Here is a 17,120-nt window from a genome sequence, read left to right on the forward strand (position 1 = left end):
GACAGGGCTTCCTGTAGCTAGATAACTCCACAGGGAGAGCAGGACTGAGACAGGGCTTCCTGTAGCTAGATAACTCCACAGGGAGAGCAGGGCTGAGACAGGGCTTCCTGTAGCTAGATAACTCCACAGGGAGAGCAGGGCTGAGACAGGGCTTCCTGTAGCTAGATAACTCCAAAGGGAGAGCAGGGCTGAGACAGGGCTTCCTGTAGCTAGATAACTCCACAGGGAGAGCAGGGCTGAGACAGGGCTTCCTGTAGCTAGATAACTCCACAGGGAGAGCAGGGCTGAGACACGGCTTCCTGTAGCTAGATAACTCCACAGGGAGAGCAGGGCTGAGACAGGGCTTCCTGTAGCTAGATAACTCCACAGGGAGAGCAGGGCTGAGACAGGGCTTCCTGTAGCTGTCCCCGGCGAAAAGGAGTCAAAAACCCATACATTACACTTAAAGTGGCCCCTAGGAGCCAATCATGTATCTCTAAACAATAATTACATGACATCATATAAAAAGGTCTCTTTCCTTATTCATTACAATAATGAATAACCTCTCGTGATTGTTGTTGCAACTCTCCTCACAGTTTTGATCCAGTAAAGAGCAGGGCTGTCGTGTGCCCTACCTGTTGTACCATCAGTGACCCTGAACAGGATGCAGAAGAGGGAGTGATTGATGGCACTCTGTCTTGTTCAGCTGGAACTCCTACATATATGATTCATTTTCAAATCAGTCAATGACGAGTATTTTACTTCACTCACACATTCACACACCGACGGCAGAGGCGACCATGCAAGGTGCCAACCTGCTCATCGGGAGCAGTTAGGGGTTAAGTGTCTTGCTCAAGGACACTTCGACACGGAATTGAACTGGGAACCTCCGGATTACCAGACGAGTGCTCTACCCCCCGAGCCACTGTCGCATCGTACTCGCCTTCATCTGAAGAAGAGCACATCGTTAGCCTCATACGATAATTGCCTAAGTCATTTTTCAAGATTTTTGGAAAAGAAGAAAAAATTCATTTTCCGGCAAAGTTTTTTATTTATATTTTGAAAATAAGTTCCACAGGGTGTATCAACAAGTTTGCAAAAATACAAAAACACAACAACCATTGCGTAACAAAATAAGGTGACTTTTAAACAAAATCGTCGTGACTTAGGCATTTTTTCCTTTTACATACATATTATGTCAGACTAGGCAGTTGTTTTACTTGCCTAAGTCATGCGATCGCCGTCTGTGTGGGATCATCCCTATGTTCCCCGGGTCCTATGTTCCCCGGGTTCTATGTTCCCCGCTTTGATTGATTAATAGATTGAAAATCTTATAAATTTTTATTATTTTATTAATTATTAATGTCCGCCTTGTTTCGAACGGTTAAGCTTAGGCCCTCGTTCGAACTGGTTAAGGTTAGAGTTTGGAATCGGGGCTGGTGGTCTAAAATTTTCAATCGATCAATCAATCAAAGCGGGGAACATAGAACCCGGGGAACATAGGACGCGTGTTGCTTTTTAACAGCGGAGGAGTGCAAGAATGTGACAATTTGACCATGTGACCGCGGCAGCGCGGGAGAGCGGCAGTGCGGAAATAGGCTGTCTATTGCCATTCTCTAAGACAAACGCTAACCTTAACCAGCTCCTTAACAGCGCCTAAACTTAACCGTTCTAACCTTAACCAACTCCGAAACAATGCCTAACCTTAACCATGCCTAACCTTAACCTTAACCATAGAAAGAATATTGCCATTCTCTAAGACAAACTCTAACCTTAACCAGCTCCTTAACAGCGCCTAAACTTAACCGTTCTAACCTTAACCAACTCCGAAACAATGCCTAACCTTAACCTTAACCTTAACCATGCCTAACCTTAACCTTAACCATAGAAAGAATATTGCCATTCTCTAAGACAAACTCTAACCTTAACCAGCTCCTTAACAGCGCCTAAACTTAACCGTTCTAACCTTAACCAACTCCGAAACAATGCCTAACCTTAACCTTAACCTTAACCATGCCTAACCTTAACCGGCGAAAGAATACATGTTAAAAAAAAATTGATGGGATTTGAACTTGTCAACAACGGACCGCAGGACCGCTGCGCTGCCAGGTGAGCTGAGCTTCGAATGAAAATCATGGCGGATTAGGGCGGTTACATAATGCCACAAGCTCTGCCGCTCCGCTCCGAGCTCTGCCGCTCCGCTCTGCGGTTGCCGCGCCTGCCGCGGGGCGTGTCGCAGCCAATCAGGGAAAACGCGGAAGCAACGGTAGCACTGCTCCGCTGTTAATAAGCAATAGGCACATAGGACCCGGGGAACATAGACATGCTCCCGTCTGTGTATGTAACGTTAAAATGCACAAGTCACACGAGTGAGTTAGGCAGATGGGGATTTTTGAACGTAACAAGCGTTCTGATTGGCTGAGGACATAGGCACTAAGCAATGCAGCAGTGTGAGGAGAGTACAGTTAGGCAGAAATCTCAATTTGGCAAAATAATTACATAGGCAATTATCATATGAGGCTAACGATATGTAGCTCGAAACATCACTGGGAGGATTTTCACATCAATATATCAATGTAAATTCAATGTTCATACCTTGGCAAGATTACTGCAGAAACATGTTGAGACAGAAGAGAATGAAAGACCTTAACGAGTCCATTGATTTGGTATTGATATTGTATTGATTTTTGTATTGATATTGTATAGATTTTTGTATTGATATTATATAGATTTTTGAATTGATATTGTATTGATTTTTGTATTAATATTGTATTGATGTTTGTATTGATGTTTGTATTGATATTGTATTGATGTTTGTATTGATATTGTGTGTCCGGACCCACAGTTCTGCTGAGTTCTGCTGAAGGCATTACGGCACAAAGGAAGCCTTTCCACACAAAACAGAAACACCTCCAGGTTCACGGTTAGCAAGGGGCTGTTCACCCTCTCCTCTCCTCACCAAAATAACTCCAGGTTAACGGTTAGCAAGGGGCTGTTCACCCTCTCCTCTCGTCACCAAAACAAATCCCATGCCGGGTGGCGGGAACAAATGACAAAACAGGAAGCAACAGGGTTTATGGGAAATGTGGTCTTATGAGAATTAGGCTACCGTAATAGCTTTAACCCTTTCACTACCACACTAGCAAAGGGTTAAGCCTTTCACTGCGACAATACAGAAGGTTACCCCTTTCACTACAACACGACAATGGGTTAACCATTTCACAACCACACTACAGAAGGTTAACCTTTCACTACCACACGGCAATGGGTTAACCCTTTCACAACCACACGGTTAACCGTCTGTAGTGTGGTAGTGAAAGGGTTAACCTTCTGTAGTGTGGTAGCGAACGGGTTAATAAACAAATCCAAGCGGGGAGCAGCATGCAGTGTTCAGACTGAGCCACATCCCTTCTGTCTGGGACCTGTATGTGATGTACATATTATTACTCCTTGTTGCTGATGTCTACCTTGCTTGGGCTTCTTGCTCTTCCCGTTTGGCTTGGCCCAGCAGCTACAGGACAGGAGGAGCGCTGGGGAAAGAAAAAGAAGATTCACAACGACCACTCCGGGCGAAAAACAGCAGCTCTCCAAAGAATCGAGAAAAAGAACCACATTTTCAGAAGATGTGTGAAATACTACATTGAGGGTTTTGAATGTGTCTCCTGGTCCTTCAGCTCATGATCTACTAAATCTGCTAAATAAGAGACCTTTCACAGAATATATAGAATACCCTTTTTTTATGTTGGAAGAAAATGCTGTGTTGATATATGAGAAATACATCAACAAAGATTGGTGTGAGTACGTACGTGCGTGCATGCGTGTGTGTGTGTGTGTGTGTCTGTGTGTATATATGTATGTATGTATGTATGTATGTATGTATGTATGTATGTATGTATGTATGTATGTATGTATGTATGTATGTATGTATGTATGTATGTATGCATGTATGTATGTATGTATGTATGTATGTATGTATGTATGTATGTATGTATGTATGTATGTATGTATGTATGTATGTATACATGTAGTATCTGAGAGAGAGAGACAGAAAAGAGGTCAAAGAGGTAGACAGGGAAAGATAGAGAGAGAAAAGGGGAGAGAGACAGAGAGAGGGAGATAGATATAGACAGAGAGAGCAAAAACAGACAGAGAGGGGCAGACAGACATATAGACACATAGAAACATACATACATAGATATACAGACTGATACATAGATAACATACAGACACACAGACAAATACATATATATATACAGACAGACAGACAGACAGACAGACAGACAGACAGACAGACAGACAGACAGACAGACAGACAGGAGGGAACCCTACCAAGGCAGACAGCAGTAAGTGGTGATCTGATCATGTTGGGTGGTATTTTGGTTTGGTAGATCAGTCAGATGTCCTTGTGTAACCTTTGACCTTTAGGGAGAGAGAAAGGACAACCATCAGAATCGCATCTGTTGATCTCTATGTTCTGATGTAGGACACGAGAAGAAACCGTGTCACGTTGTGGATGTCTTCCTAAAGCAGTGGGTCTCGACCCCTGAGACAGAAGAACGTCTCTTCATGATGCCCTGCATAGAAAGACAGAAAGGTGAACTTTGACACAGAATAGTGAGTTTTATTTCCCATGTTTAGGATATTTAACTTTATTAATGTTTAGACTTAAAATATTTCACAAGAAAAAAACATATATACCTAAGATTATAAACATGATAATGAATTTGTATATATTTTTGCAATGACCAAATTCATCTTGCAAGAAAATAAATAAATCAAATAAATGGTGCATTTATCTAGCGCTTTTATCCAAAGTGCTTTACAATTTTGTTCCTCACATTCACCCATTCACTCACACACCGATGGCAGAGGCGACCATGCAAGGTGCCAACCTGCACATCGGGAGTAATTAGGGGTTAAGTGTCTTGCTCAAGGACACATTGACACGCTACCTGGGAGCGGGAATCAAACCGGGAACTTTCCGACTACCAGACGACTGCTCTAACTCCTGAGCCACTGTCAAGAGTTTTTTCCTGAAGGTTCAATTGAGACGCCAAAGAGAAAGACTCTAATCCATGATGTAATCAAGACACACTCTAATCCATGATGTCATCAAGACACACTCTAATCCATGATGTCATCAAGGCACACTCTAATCCATGATGTAATCAAAGCACACTCTAATCTGTGATGTCTTCAAGCTCTGACAATGAACAGGATGCTGTCTGTGATCGTACCCAGAGTGATTCTCCACAGCTATGGAGTACATTATCTGGTTCAAAACTTAACTATGCAGAACTACGAATAAAGCTATACATTACTTTATCGTCTAATTCACACTAGGCAATTGGAATTGTCTGTCTGTAAATCTGTCCTAGATACACTAGTCCCCCACACTTCCTCATCAGAGAGGTCAGAGCGAAGGCAGGGCAGCACCCCTGAGGTAGGTCTATGGTTCAGCGCTTTGCTCATGTTGCCTGGATCCCGGAACCTGAATCCCCATCAATCACTGTTCATTAGTCCCAATGAAATGGAATGCAGTTCAGTCTGGTTATCAGTAGGGATGCACCGATCCGACTTTTTCAGTCCCGATACCGATACCTGGGCTTTGGATATCGGCCGATACCGAGTACCGATCCGATACCCATTGTTCAATTAATAAACTGTATGCCTCACTGTGTGGAAGAGATTGGGATAATTATTTTGTGCAAGGCAACATCAGGCTTGACTTAAAACATTACTTTCCTAACTTAGTGAAACAAAATGTAACAAAGTAACACATAGATATAAATGTACTGAATTTGATTAATTATTTATTATATTATTATAATAATTTTCTTTTTAAAGAAATATTATTATAATAATATAATAAATAATTAATAAAATTCAGTATATATATATATATATATTTTTTTTTATTTTATTTTTTTTTATACCCGATCCAGCTATTTTAGTCATATCAGGGCCGATATCCGATAGGTGCATCCCTAGTTATCAGTGGACTCTGTCACATCTGGTGGGCGTCGTTCAGTAGATGTAAGCTATGTTCTTAACATTCTTACATCTACTGTTTGGCATCAAATTTGAGTTAGTTTTAACATTCACTTAACGGTTATGGTTAAGACCTAAAGTTAGGGTTACGGTTTGATCCCTAGTAGGGGAACGTACATTCTTTCTGAAAACGTAAAAAAAAAAGGAATATGTACTTATTTGTATCTACACATGGTACATGTTCGATACAATATGTAAATATAATACATATAATATACAATGACTATAACATTGTATATTACCGGTTTTACCGGTGTGCCATAGAAAGCAGACTCACCAACTTCATCACAGTCTGGTACAGATGCACTGCCTCTGACCAGAAAGCACTGCAGAGGGTGGTGAAAACCTGCCCAAGCCCAACGTATCACCGGTACATCACTCCCTACTATTATCTATCCACATCTGTTTCTACATATTTGCACATAATCCTTTTACATATCTGTAGATATCCCTTACCTACTCTTACTGTACTAGTTATCCTGCTGGCCAGTATGACTACTACCATACTGTTTTTATACCAGTATCACTGTACATAATTTATACTACAACTCTGTACATACATCTGATTAGCACTACACCCAATAGTACTAATTTATATATTTTATACCCAGTTTAATCACCTGTACATTGCATATTACTATTCCACTTTACTGTTACATTTGCACTCTGGTTTGATGCCAAACTTCTTTTCGTTGTACTGTACTTGTGCTGTATGTGGTCTATTAGTACTTTGTTTACATATGAAGTGAGATCCGGCTGCTGGTTGCTAGGCTACAGTAGCTCACAGCTGGAAGACACCCTCCTGTCAGGGATTCAACCAGCAACCGCATGGCCATTCTACTTGAATACTAAAAACAGTATTTTAGGGTTGTTTTGTGTCTGGCTTGACAGCTAACATACCAGAGGTAAAGGTAGAGAGGTTAAGTGTCTACAACAAATGGTTCATGAGTTATGAAAGGGGACGTGCCAAAATGGTGTGTGTTTGTATGTTGTGTGTGTGTGTGTGTGTGTGTGTGTGTGTGTGTGTGTGTGTGTGTGTGTGTGTGTGTGTGTGTGTGTGTGTGTGTGTGTGTGTGTGTGTGTGTGTGTGTGTGTGTGTGTGTGTGTGTGTGTGTGTGTGTGTGTGTGTGTGTGTGCGTGCGTGCATGCGTTTGTGTCTGTGTGTGTGTGTGTGTGTCTGTGTCTGTGTCTGTGTGTGAGTGTGAGTGTGAGTGTGTGTGTGTGTGTGTGTGTGTGTGTGTGTGTGTGTGTGTCTGTGTGGACAGCTAACATACCAGAGGTAAAGGTAGAGAGGTTTAAGTGTCTACAACAAATGGTTCATGAGTTATGAAAGGGGACGTGCCAAAATGGTGTGTGTGTGTGTGTATGTGTGTGTTTGTATGTGTGTGTGTGTGTGTGTGTGTGTGTGTGTGGCTGTGTGTGAGTGTGTGTGTGTGTGTCTGTGTGTGTGTGTGTGTGTTTCAACTAATATGTTCAAACTGTGTAATACTGAATATGATGTATTTATATGTATTTATATGATCGATGTATGTTACAGCTAATCCACCAGAAGTGGTTGATGAGAACAGTAGAGACGTCATCATTTTATAAGTAGGATGTACTTTTTGATTACAGTCTGGAAGAGGCATTCCTTACCAAGGTTATAAAGTACCAACTGATCCAGTATGCTGTTACACAGCTTGGGTAAACAATGTACATTTTATATTTCGGAACCTAGATAATGTCCACAAATTAGCTGCGAGAAGGCTGCAGATGGCAGGGATTAGGGGTGTGGAAATGTCTCGATGCTGCGGACGTGGACGATTCTGCATCGATGCAGTGACAGAACATAATCGATTATAAAAAAAAATGTACTCTCTTGCTAGCTTTTATGTTCTTTTACAATGTAGCGCTTTGGGATTTGCTCCACAACTATAAAGCGCCCTACAAATCAAATATATTATAATTATGATTGTATTATTAAAGCTAGTGCTCTGGTCATGCATCCACTCAACTCATAGAAAATACAGGCTATTCTAAAAGTATTGATACTAATAAAATGGAGTATTGAACCGTTTTTAACAGCTGGGTGTCGAGATACCTTTCTAGTATCTGTATCATGCAACACTAGTAAAGACATTTATTTTGACATTCTGATTTAAGAACTTTCTAAATTAAAGTAAATGTATCTGACTGCCTGTATTAATTGATGAAAAAGTAGCCATGTGCAGTAATATAGATTATAAAATTGAAGATATATTATTGAGCTGCATCGAGATGCATCGAGATGCATCGTAGAATCGAATCGAATCGTGGACAGCTGAATCGTAATCTAATCAAATCGCGAGGCCAGTGAAGATTCACAGCTCTAGCAGGGATGTCCGAACTCGGTTCTATAGAAATTCTGTTCTATATTTGTGACAATTGGCAGTCGCCACATGGAGGAAACGCTGCTTCCTGTATCCATAGACTCAGACTAGATGCTGCTTCCTGTATCCATACTCAGACTAGACGCTGCTTCCTGTATCTATAGACTCAGACTAGATGCTGCTTCCTGTATCCATACTCAGACTAGACGCTGCTTCCTGTATCTATAGACTCAGACTAGATGCTGCTTCCTGTATCCATACTCAGACTAGACGCTGCTTCCTGTATCTATAGACTCAGACTAGATGCTGCTTCCTGTATCCATACTCAGACTAGACGCTGCTTCCTGTATCTATAGACTCAGACTAGATGCTGCTTCCTGTATCCATACTCAGATTAGACGCTGCTTCCTGTATCCATAGACTCAGACTAGACGCTGCTTCCTGTATCCACAGACTAGGACAGTGGACTACTCTGATACATATGTCATTTTGAGATTCTAAGATGTGTTTGTGCATCTATTATTGTTTGTGTGAACACAAACAAGTACATATATTAAAATGTGTATGTCTGTCTATCTGTCTGTGTGTGTGTGTGTGTGTGTGTATGTATGCGTGTGTGTGCACGTGTGTGTGTGTTAGTTAGTGTCTCCTTGCCCCATGATCAAGCTTTTCACAATGTTTGGCCATGTTACGTGAATCCATGTAGAAGTCTTCTTATAGGTCACTCCCACTGCCACGCCCCCTTTTTGCCAATAGGCATCAACAGTTAACCAGCTGGGTCAGAGAGCATCTTAACGAGGCTAGGGTCAGAGAGCATCTTAACGAGGCTAGGGTCAGAGAGCATCTTAACGAGGCTAGGGTCAGGGTTGAACTTGTTTTGAAGATGGGAAGCACCTCATACACCAGCAATGTCACTAATTCACTCACTCACTTATTTACTCACTCACTCACTCACTCACTCACTCATACAGTACATTCAGCCACTCACTCATACAGTACATTCAGTCACTCACTCAGTCACTCATACAGTACATTCAGTCACTTCATACAGTACATTCAGTCACTCACTCACTCACTCACTCACTCACTCACTCACTCACTCACTCACTCACGCACGGTTAGTGGCTCACAGGCACTTTGCTCCACATCTATGACCTGGTGTGGTTTAGTGTGTTACAGGTGGTTTATGTGTTACAGGTGGTTTAGTGTGTTACAGGTGGTTTAGTGTGTTACAGGTAGTTTAGTGTGTTACAGGTGGTTTAGTGTGTTACAGGTAGTTCTATTTCATTATGGCTGCCGCTCAGCGTCATTCTGCACGCACTTCACTTCGTGCACGAGCACTGAATAAAAAATTCCACAATGTACCTTTACATCCCAACATTCGTCTGGCCACACCCCTATCCGCTTAACTTCATAAGCAGGTGTGTGGTCACCTACTCGCCTCCTTCTTCACTTTCACCACAAGGAAGTGCCTTCGGTAGATCCCACACTTGACGAGGTTGTTAGCTGAAGAAAGTTGAGACGTGTTTAAATTTTTTCTTGCCTTTTTCTTCTCTCATATTTCGAAAGAAAAAAGCTAAGTCATAATGTCTACTTCGGAGGGTCTCGCTCGCAACGCCACTCTTCACCAGCGGTTCTCCATTGCCGCCTCTGTCGTGCGTCTTGGAGCGGGGTTGAGGCCTCTCTCGTGGTCGGCAGCCACGCCCGGTAGGCGTCCGATGGGTAGTTTGCCTCTCCAAGGAGCTGGTGCGCCAGTGCCGTCTCCTGTGCGATGGCCTGGTTCCGGCTCTGGTTCCTCTGCTTCCGGGGAGTCGTCCGGTGTTGGGCGGCCGGCTCCTTTGGTTGCGGGGGATTTGAGACGCAAACTTTTTGCGTCAGCTCGCTCCCGTCGCAAGATGGTGGCTTGCAGACGCGAACGGCCTGGTTTTGGTGAGTTGCTGGAGCCAGATGAGGATGCGTCGGTCTCTACATGCCCGATGGAGACAGAGGACTACATGATAGAGGCGGACGGGTTCTTGTTTGAAGGCCCGGTGGAGACATGTCCCCTGTCTGTCCAGGTAACACTGGAGGGGGGTGAGATGTCTCCTTGGGGTTCCCCGTCCGCAGATGTTGGGTTAGAACCTCCGACTCGGCGGTGGGATGCCCTACTATCAGCCACATCAGAATGTGGCTCCTTAACCAGTAGTCTGCTGTATGTGAGGGACGCGGGCTCGGAGGAGGAAAGTATGCAGGGGGAACTGCGTGCTTTGTTTCCAGAGCTCATGGCGGCGGCGGCAGTCGCAAACGGCGTGCCGCTGCCGCAGCCACTGCCTGTTCCTGTCCCTGATGATCTCATAGGTCATCTATGGCAACGTCGCCCGGTGAGAGGGGTGGACGTTGTCTACCCATTTTCCCCCTCAATGGCGGCCTATGTCCGTCAGGGCCAGGTGGTCTCCCACATCATGGGCCTTACTCCCGCCTACGTGCAAGTCACGCGGGTGGCGGGTTTGGTAAGCGGCATGAAGGAGGGCGTGCCACGGCTTGATAGGCCGATGGCGGCGCTCCTTTGTCCGGAGGTGGTGTGGGAGCCGTTACGGAAGCCGGTTCCCCAAGGGAAATCGGCGAGGCGGTTGGCATTTTGGAGCGACCAGTCATTTATCACCGGAACACAGTCTCTAGCTGCCGCTTCTAACATCGCGCAGCTGGCGAGATTCATGTCCGGGATATTGACGGGCGGCACGGAGCTGACTGATTTACAGCATGATCAGCTCGCCCAGTCGGCAGGAGCCAACCTGCATCTGACTCAGCCGCAGGCTATAGCCGCTGGGAAAGTGCGCGCCCTGGCCACTCTGATCCAGCGCCACCTTTGGCTGGAGCAGGCGCGTGTGCCGGAGAAGAGGACTCCCCTTCTGACGGCACCCCTCTCCGAGGCTGGATTATTCGGGTCGGCACTGCAGCTGATGACCTCAACCTGCAGGGAGATGCAGGAGGAACGCTCCGTGCTCCAGCCTCATTTCCCCCCGCCCGATGTTGCCGGTGGAGTCAGACGGCCGCCGCGTCGTCGAAGTTCCTCTGCCGTGGCCGCCGCTGCCACCACCGCCACTGCTGGACCTTCAGCGAAGAAGGCCAGGAGGAGAGAGGGCGCCTCCACCACTGCAGCTGGCCCATCTAGACCAGCCGCCGATCGTTTACCGTCCCTCCGGGGCTCCACGGGGTGGGAAGCCCCGAGCGGCTCGTGGCAGGCGTCGCTAAGACTTCAGTGACTTTTTCCCTCTGTGGTCCCTCCCTGTTTCCCTTCCCGGCCCCTCTATGATTTTGTTTGAAAATAAAGAGTCCCCTCTAAAGGGGGACTGTATTTTTTGTTAACAAACTGTGTGTTTATTCACCAAACATATGATGGGGTTGCAACGTGTGAATCCTTCGCTAGTATGGGTTGATAGGAGGGCTAGATGTTACATTCATGTTAGAGCTTAAGCAAGGCCTGCAGCCTACACTCGGTTGAAAAAGGGTTTTTTCGACCTGAATCTCCACATAAAGGTAGAGGTTAGTTGTGTGCTCTGTTGCTTACACAGTGATATTGAGCTGCAACACTATTGTGTTGGTTTGCAGTAATGCTCGTATGAAAACGTACCGCGGCTCAGCCGCTCTCTCTCTCTATCAATGTTTTCTGTGTTTACAACATGGATGCGGGTGTAGGATTCACACACACAACTTGGTCTTGCTATAAACCCTGTTCACAGATGTGTCTGTGGTTAGCGTGCATTGTATTAGCTTGCGCTATTCATTAGCATTGCTACTAAAGGTATCATATGGCTATTGTTGTTGTCGTATATGCAAGGGGTGGGCTTGTGAGGGGGTGCCGGATAAACCCCTCCTTCCCTCTTCTGATTGGTCAGGGGGTTTATTGGACTCTTTTTTCGTTCAGTCAGGGCCAAGCTGTTAGGCGGCTTGGCAAGGAGGGGGGGGGGGGGAAGGGTTTCCCAGACTCTGCACCCATCACAGGCGTTTGAGTCTTGGGTTTCCCCCCGTCATAGCACACGTCACTAGGCACGTTGCTATTGGACGATGACTTCCGTGAGTTTAGACCCGTATGTAGGGTCTGTTGTTATCAAGTTGTCGGGGCAGAGCGTAAGAACTTACTGTTCTACTACGCTCGATATACGCGTAACTTGAGTCGGTTGGTCACATGACTCGATGTTACCGTGACTTTTCAATCTATGGCTCACGTGGGAAGTCTCTCTGAGGAGTTCCGTCTCTCCTCTGTGGTGGGGATGACGGGATGTAAAAATGTAAACAATTTTTACCCTCGGCTGCGTCACGTGGGATTCATGTCAGTCGGTGTTTCTTTCTTTTTTAATAAAAAGAGGAGAATATGAAGCACGACAACCTTCTTGTCGTTCTCCCAGGCGCCTTGAAGGATCAATGTGGGGTCTGGTTAGACTTTCCATTGATATGTTTTGGGTCCCGACGCATACATAGTGCTGGCTCGGGGTGTTTCTGTTAAGAATCATGCGGGTGGCTAGTACGCCTTGGTTACTTGTTATTAAAACAGCGTTTTTATAAAGCAACTGGGATGGGGGATTTTTTCCTCTTCCGAGAGCCTGTTACTGGGTCTCGACGGATTCTCGTTCATATCTGGGGGATGTTAACGGAATAGATCGGAACATAGGTAGAGGGGTCTCACGCCCTTGGGGTGGGCCACCGAGCGCGGTATAAACAGGACCGTCTGGGTGGCGCCCTCTTTTCATGTTTTAGATCAACACGCATATCTGCCCCTTCTCCTGGAGTAGGCATGTCGGCGTGGTTAGGGCACGGGACGGGTTCTGGTCACGCTGGTCCAGGTCAGTTAACCCGTTGTCCGCCGGGGATGCAGATCTGCTGTTCTGGTACCCTGAGGGACTGGGGCTTTTTTCAGGGGGAAAAATGCCGGGTCGGCCCGGGTGTCACAGGGTTAGTCGTTATGGAGACCCTTTGTTGGGTACATGTTGTACCTGGCACTATTATAAGGGGCTGGTTCTCCTTTATTTCGCTCCTCTCTCACGCATGGCGAAGAGGGGGCTGTTGGGGTAGTCTTCTGGACCTCCTCTGGTAACCCTGTGTGCTTCCCGAGCCGCCGGGCCCGGTCCGAAGTAATGTTTCGTTGAAACCGTAGGCCTGGGATAATTCTTTTTGGAAACTGAAACACTTGTACCGAGAGGGTGGTTGATTCCCTGGTGTGTTGGAGCAGAGTCAACTCCCGGGTTACCCAGTTGAGTGTGCCCCTGCACGTTCATGACGTCTGCCAATCGTGTCAGCCTTCTCTGCCTCGACCCCTCTGGGTGTTTTTTTTTTTATGGAGGCTTTGTCATGGTGCTCAACAACGCCAGCATATGCCCCTTCCGCCGGGGGGGCTGTTTTCAGTTGACTCCTTTGGCGCCTGTCTCGTCCGCAGTGCTCCAGGCTCAGGTCTACAGCCTGCTGCCTGGTTTCCCCGGTGTGCTGCCTGCTTCCGTTGGTTAACCTTTTTTGAGTGCTTTTCGGCCATGCTGACTGCCTGTGTTGCAGGGTCAGTGTGCCAGGCGGTGTACTATTGGGGGGAAAGGGCCCGCTCTTGGAGGGGCCCTATCCGAATACGCTGGCGATGTGGGGGGCGGTGTCACTAAGTGACCGCCTGGTGGGGTCTTGATGCCTGGCGTCATTGACCTCTCCGGGCCCCCTTTTTCCAGGGGATCCAGTCCCTTCACTGGGTCTGGGTCTTCCTTCGCGCTCCGCTGCTACGGCCTTGCCACAGGGTTGAGTTTGCTCTTGACCCCGTGATTTTGGGGGCAGTAACGAGGGTTGTTCCTTCCGTTCGTTCCCTGGTGGCATGCGGGTTGTACGTGTGCGTAGTCGTGGGGTCAAGCCACGGTCTGCTCACCCTGTGCGTTGAGTTGCTTGAGTTCCTCTTCGCACGGTCGGATCCGTCTCCCTCCCGTCCTCCAATAGGGAGGGTATCCCTCCATTAGGGAGGGTCGGGGGGCTCGGTCCTCCCCGGTCTGATGGTTGTGGGGGGCCTCAGCGGGGTACATTTGTCGAGCTTTGGCTCCCGCTCAGCTCCTCTTGTGCAGAATGACGCTGAGCGGCAACCATAATGAAATAGAACGTAAGGTTATGTATATAACCAAGTTCTATGAATTATGGTGACGCTCAGCATCAGGACGCCGCTGCGGCCCTTGTTCTCGCATTGTGGTGAAAGTTTGGGAAAGAGGCGAGTAGGTGACCACACACCTGCTTATGGAGGTAAGCGGATAGGGGTGTGGCCAGACGAATGTTGGGATGTAAAGGTACATTGTGGAATTTTTTATTCAGTGCTCGTGCACGAAGTGAAGTGCGTGCAGAATGACGCTGAGCGTCACCATAATTCATAGAACTTGGTTATATACATAACCTTACGTTTAATGTGTTACAGGTGGTTTAGTGTGTTACAGGTGGTTTAGTGTGTTACAGGTAGTTTAGTGTTACAGGTGGTTTAGTGTGTTACAGGTAGTTTAATGTGTTACAGGTAGGGCTGGGCGATATGACGATATTATATAAATATCGGGTACAGTTCATTAACGATACACTTTTTTAACGTATTGTGGATATCGTGATGTTTTGCCCAAGAGGATTGTGTCGCGTCAATCTGGTCCACACCCGTTCAAACTTTTGAACAACGCCGCCCCCACACACACTACTGCATCAAAGTTACTAATTATTATTAACAAAGGCATTCGTTTTGTGGCATTAACGTTATATAGTTAGTTACACGTTCAATAACATTAGCGTATTTACCCAAACATAGCAACGTCCGATGACGACATAGATAGCAAGCGTTACTGTTCATATCTCAGCCCGTGCGGAGTTGTGCATGCCCATTCTGCGGTCTGTTAATAAAGTTTTCAATCAGACAGATGTATGGAAAGGCTTTTATTATAACATTCGTTGCAATAAAATCATTATGGCTTGTTTAGTCATGCTGCGGTGCGCTGGTAATCACTCGTCTGCCGCAGGGAGCTGTTGTTGTCGTTGAGCTGAGCTCAGCTCTCGTCAAAATCAATTGCGGAAGTAAAAAACGCATAGAGCTTGCCGATTGGTGCTAAGAACAGCAGGGCGGGTTCAATCGGTGTGACGTAATTGGCAGACTCGACTGTCAATCAAAATTATGCTGTTGCCGGCTGAATGATCGAATGAATGAGAACGTTATTAACGATTGCAGAATGGGTACAATACAGTACAGCTCAATACAACAACAGTGGACTGGGGGATGAAGACCAGAAAAAGACTTTCGGCTTTTTTACATAAGGGTCCTCCATTTTCAATTCATCAAAACATTTAGAGACATACAAATATACAGTAGTTTCATAAAAATGCTAAAATGCTATTTATTGATTGATTGATTGATTGATTTAAAACTTTATTAACATATTGCAGAATGGGTACAGTACAGCTCAATACATACAATTGTTAAGGGGATGCAGACCAGAGAAAGTCTTTCGTCTTGTTTACATCAGGGTCCCCCATTTTCAATTAATCATATTTCATATCTAAATCATATAATATCTCATTGCTAAATATATGCAATATATAATCTAATAATCCAATAATCTAAATCTAATATATAATATAAAAATGCTAAATGCATGGGTATTTTATTTAAGCATTACATCACACGCAGGAGTGGTTTGTGACCAATAAACCATGCCTAGGGGTGGTTGTTAGGCCCGAGGCGCAGCCGAGGGTCGTTAGACCCCCCTAGGCATGGTTTATTGGTCACAAATCACGACTGCACGTGGTGTAAAGCTTTTATACAACTGCCAGATTCATCCAACCTTATTTCTATACAATAAACACACATTAATCGAAGATTTATTGAAAAAACCATCCGCCAGAAAAAGTTGTTCCCACAACTCCATGTGGAAGCAGCTTGAAGTGCATCCAACCAAACTAACACATCCAACTGTGTATTATTGGAATGATTGAGAGAAGTTGCCTCATGTGGAAGCAGCTTGAAGTGCATCCAACCAACTAACACATCCAACTGTGTATTATTGGAATGATTGATTGAAAATTTTATTACCAGATGCAGAATATAAAGTAGGTAAAACAAATTAAAACGTTTTCTTTGCCCTATAGGAAAAAAACGTTTTCTTCGCCCTATTTTTTTATTTATTTCTTTTAGCCTAAACTTAACCAGTTGGAAACCAGGGGTACAGTAATAAAATTAGCAATCAACCAATCAATCAATTCAATAGACCATGCTCACTTAAAACAGCGCTGCTTCTCTCTCAGTCTGACTCCCCCGCTGTTGCAGACAGGAGTGTGTGTGTGTGCGTGTGTGTGTGTGTGTGTGTGTGTGTGTGTCACAGTGTGTGTGTGCGTGTGTGTGTGTATGTGTGTGTGTGTGTGTGTGTGTGTGTGTGTGTATGTGTGTGTGTGTGTTTGTGGGTACGCCAGCGTCGGACAGTGTGTGAGAGAGAACGCTGCAGTCTGTAGAAAGTAGGAAGGAAGACATTTAAATCAATCAATTAATCTATCAATCAATCCGCGATTTTTCTTTTGTTCTAGATTGAGTCAAGACCCATCAATTACATCATCCAACATTGTTTAAAATACTAACACATTCCCCTTGACAGAATCGCTTCATATTTAGTCGTTATGGTGCTTTCAACATAACCATTTGTTGTCCGCGATCCTGTTTTCTCCCGGAGTGAGCCGGGGAGTGATATGTGATTCGGTTGTGGGCGGGTCCTGAGCCCAGGACCGTGG

General features: G+C 45.4%; 1 protein-coding gene across 11 annotated transcripts in view; it reads right to left on the reverse strand.

Moving 5' to 3' along the window:
- The window catches only part of vit (vitrin), a 157,014-nt gene that overhangs the window by 114,522 nt on the left and 25,372 nt on the right, over positions 1-17,120 (reverse strand). For all 11 annotated transcript variants that reach the window (XM_084321731.1, XM_084321736.1, XM_084321732.1 and 8 more), the window contains exons 2-3: positions 4,309-4,398; positions 3,447-3,509 (exon numbers count right to left, since the gene is read on the reverse strand). In XM_084321731.1, coding sequence (XP_084177857.1) covers positions 3,447-3,509; positions 4,309-4,342 — 97 coding nt within the window. In that variant the 5' untranslated portion in view covers positions 4,343-4,398. The remainder of the gene's footprint in view (positions 1-3,446; positions 3,510-4,308; positions 4,399-17,120) is intronic.

This window comes from Notolepis coatsorum (genome assembly GCF_963971535.1).
Source record: "Notolepis coatsorum genome assembly, chromosome: 9".
NCBI classification, from domain to species: Eukaryota; Metazoa; Chordata; class Actinopteri; order Aulopiformes; family Paralepididae; genus Notolepis; species Notolepis coatsorum.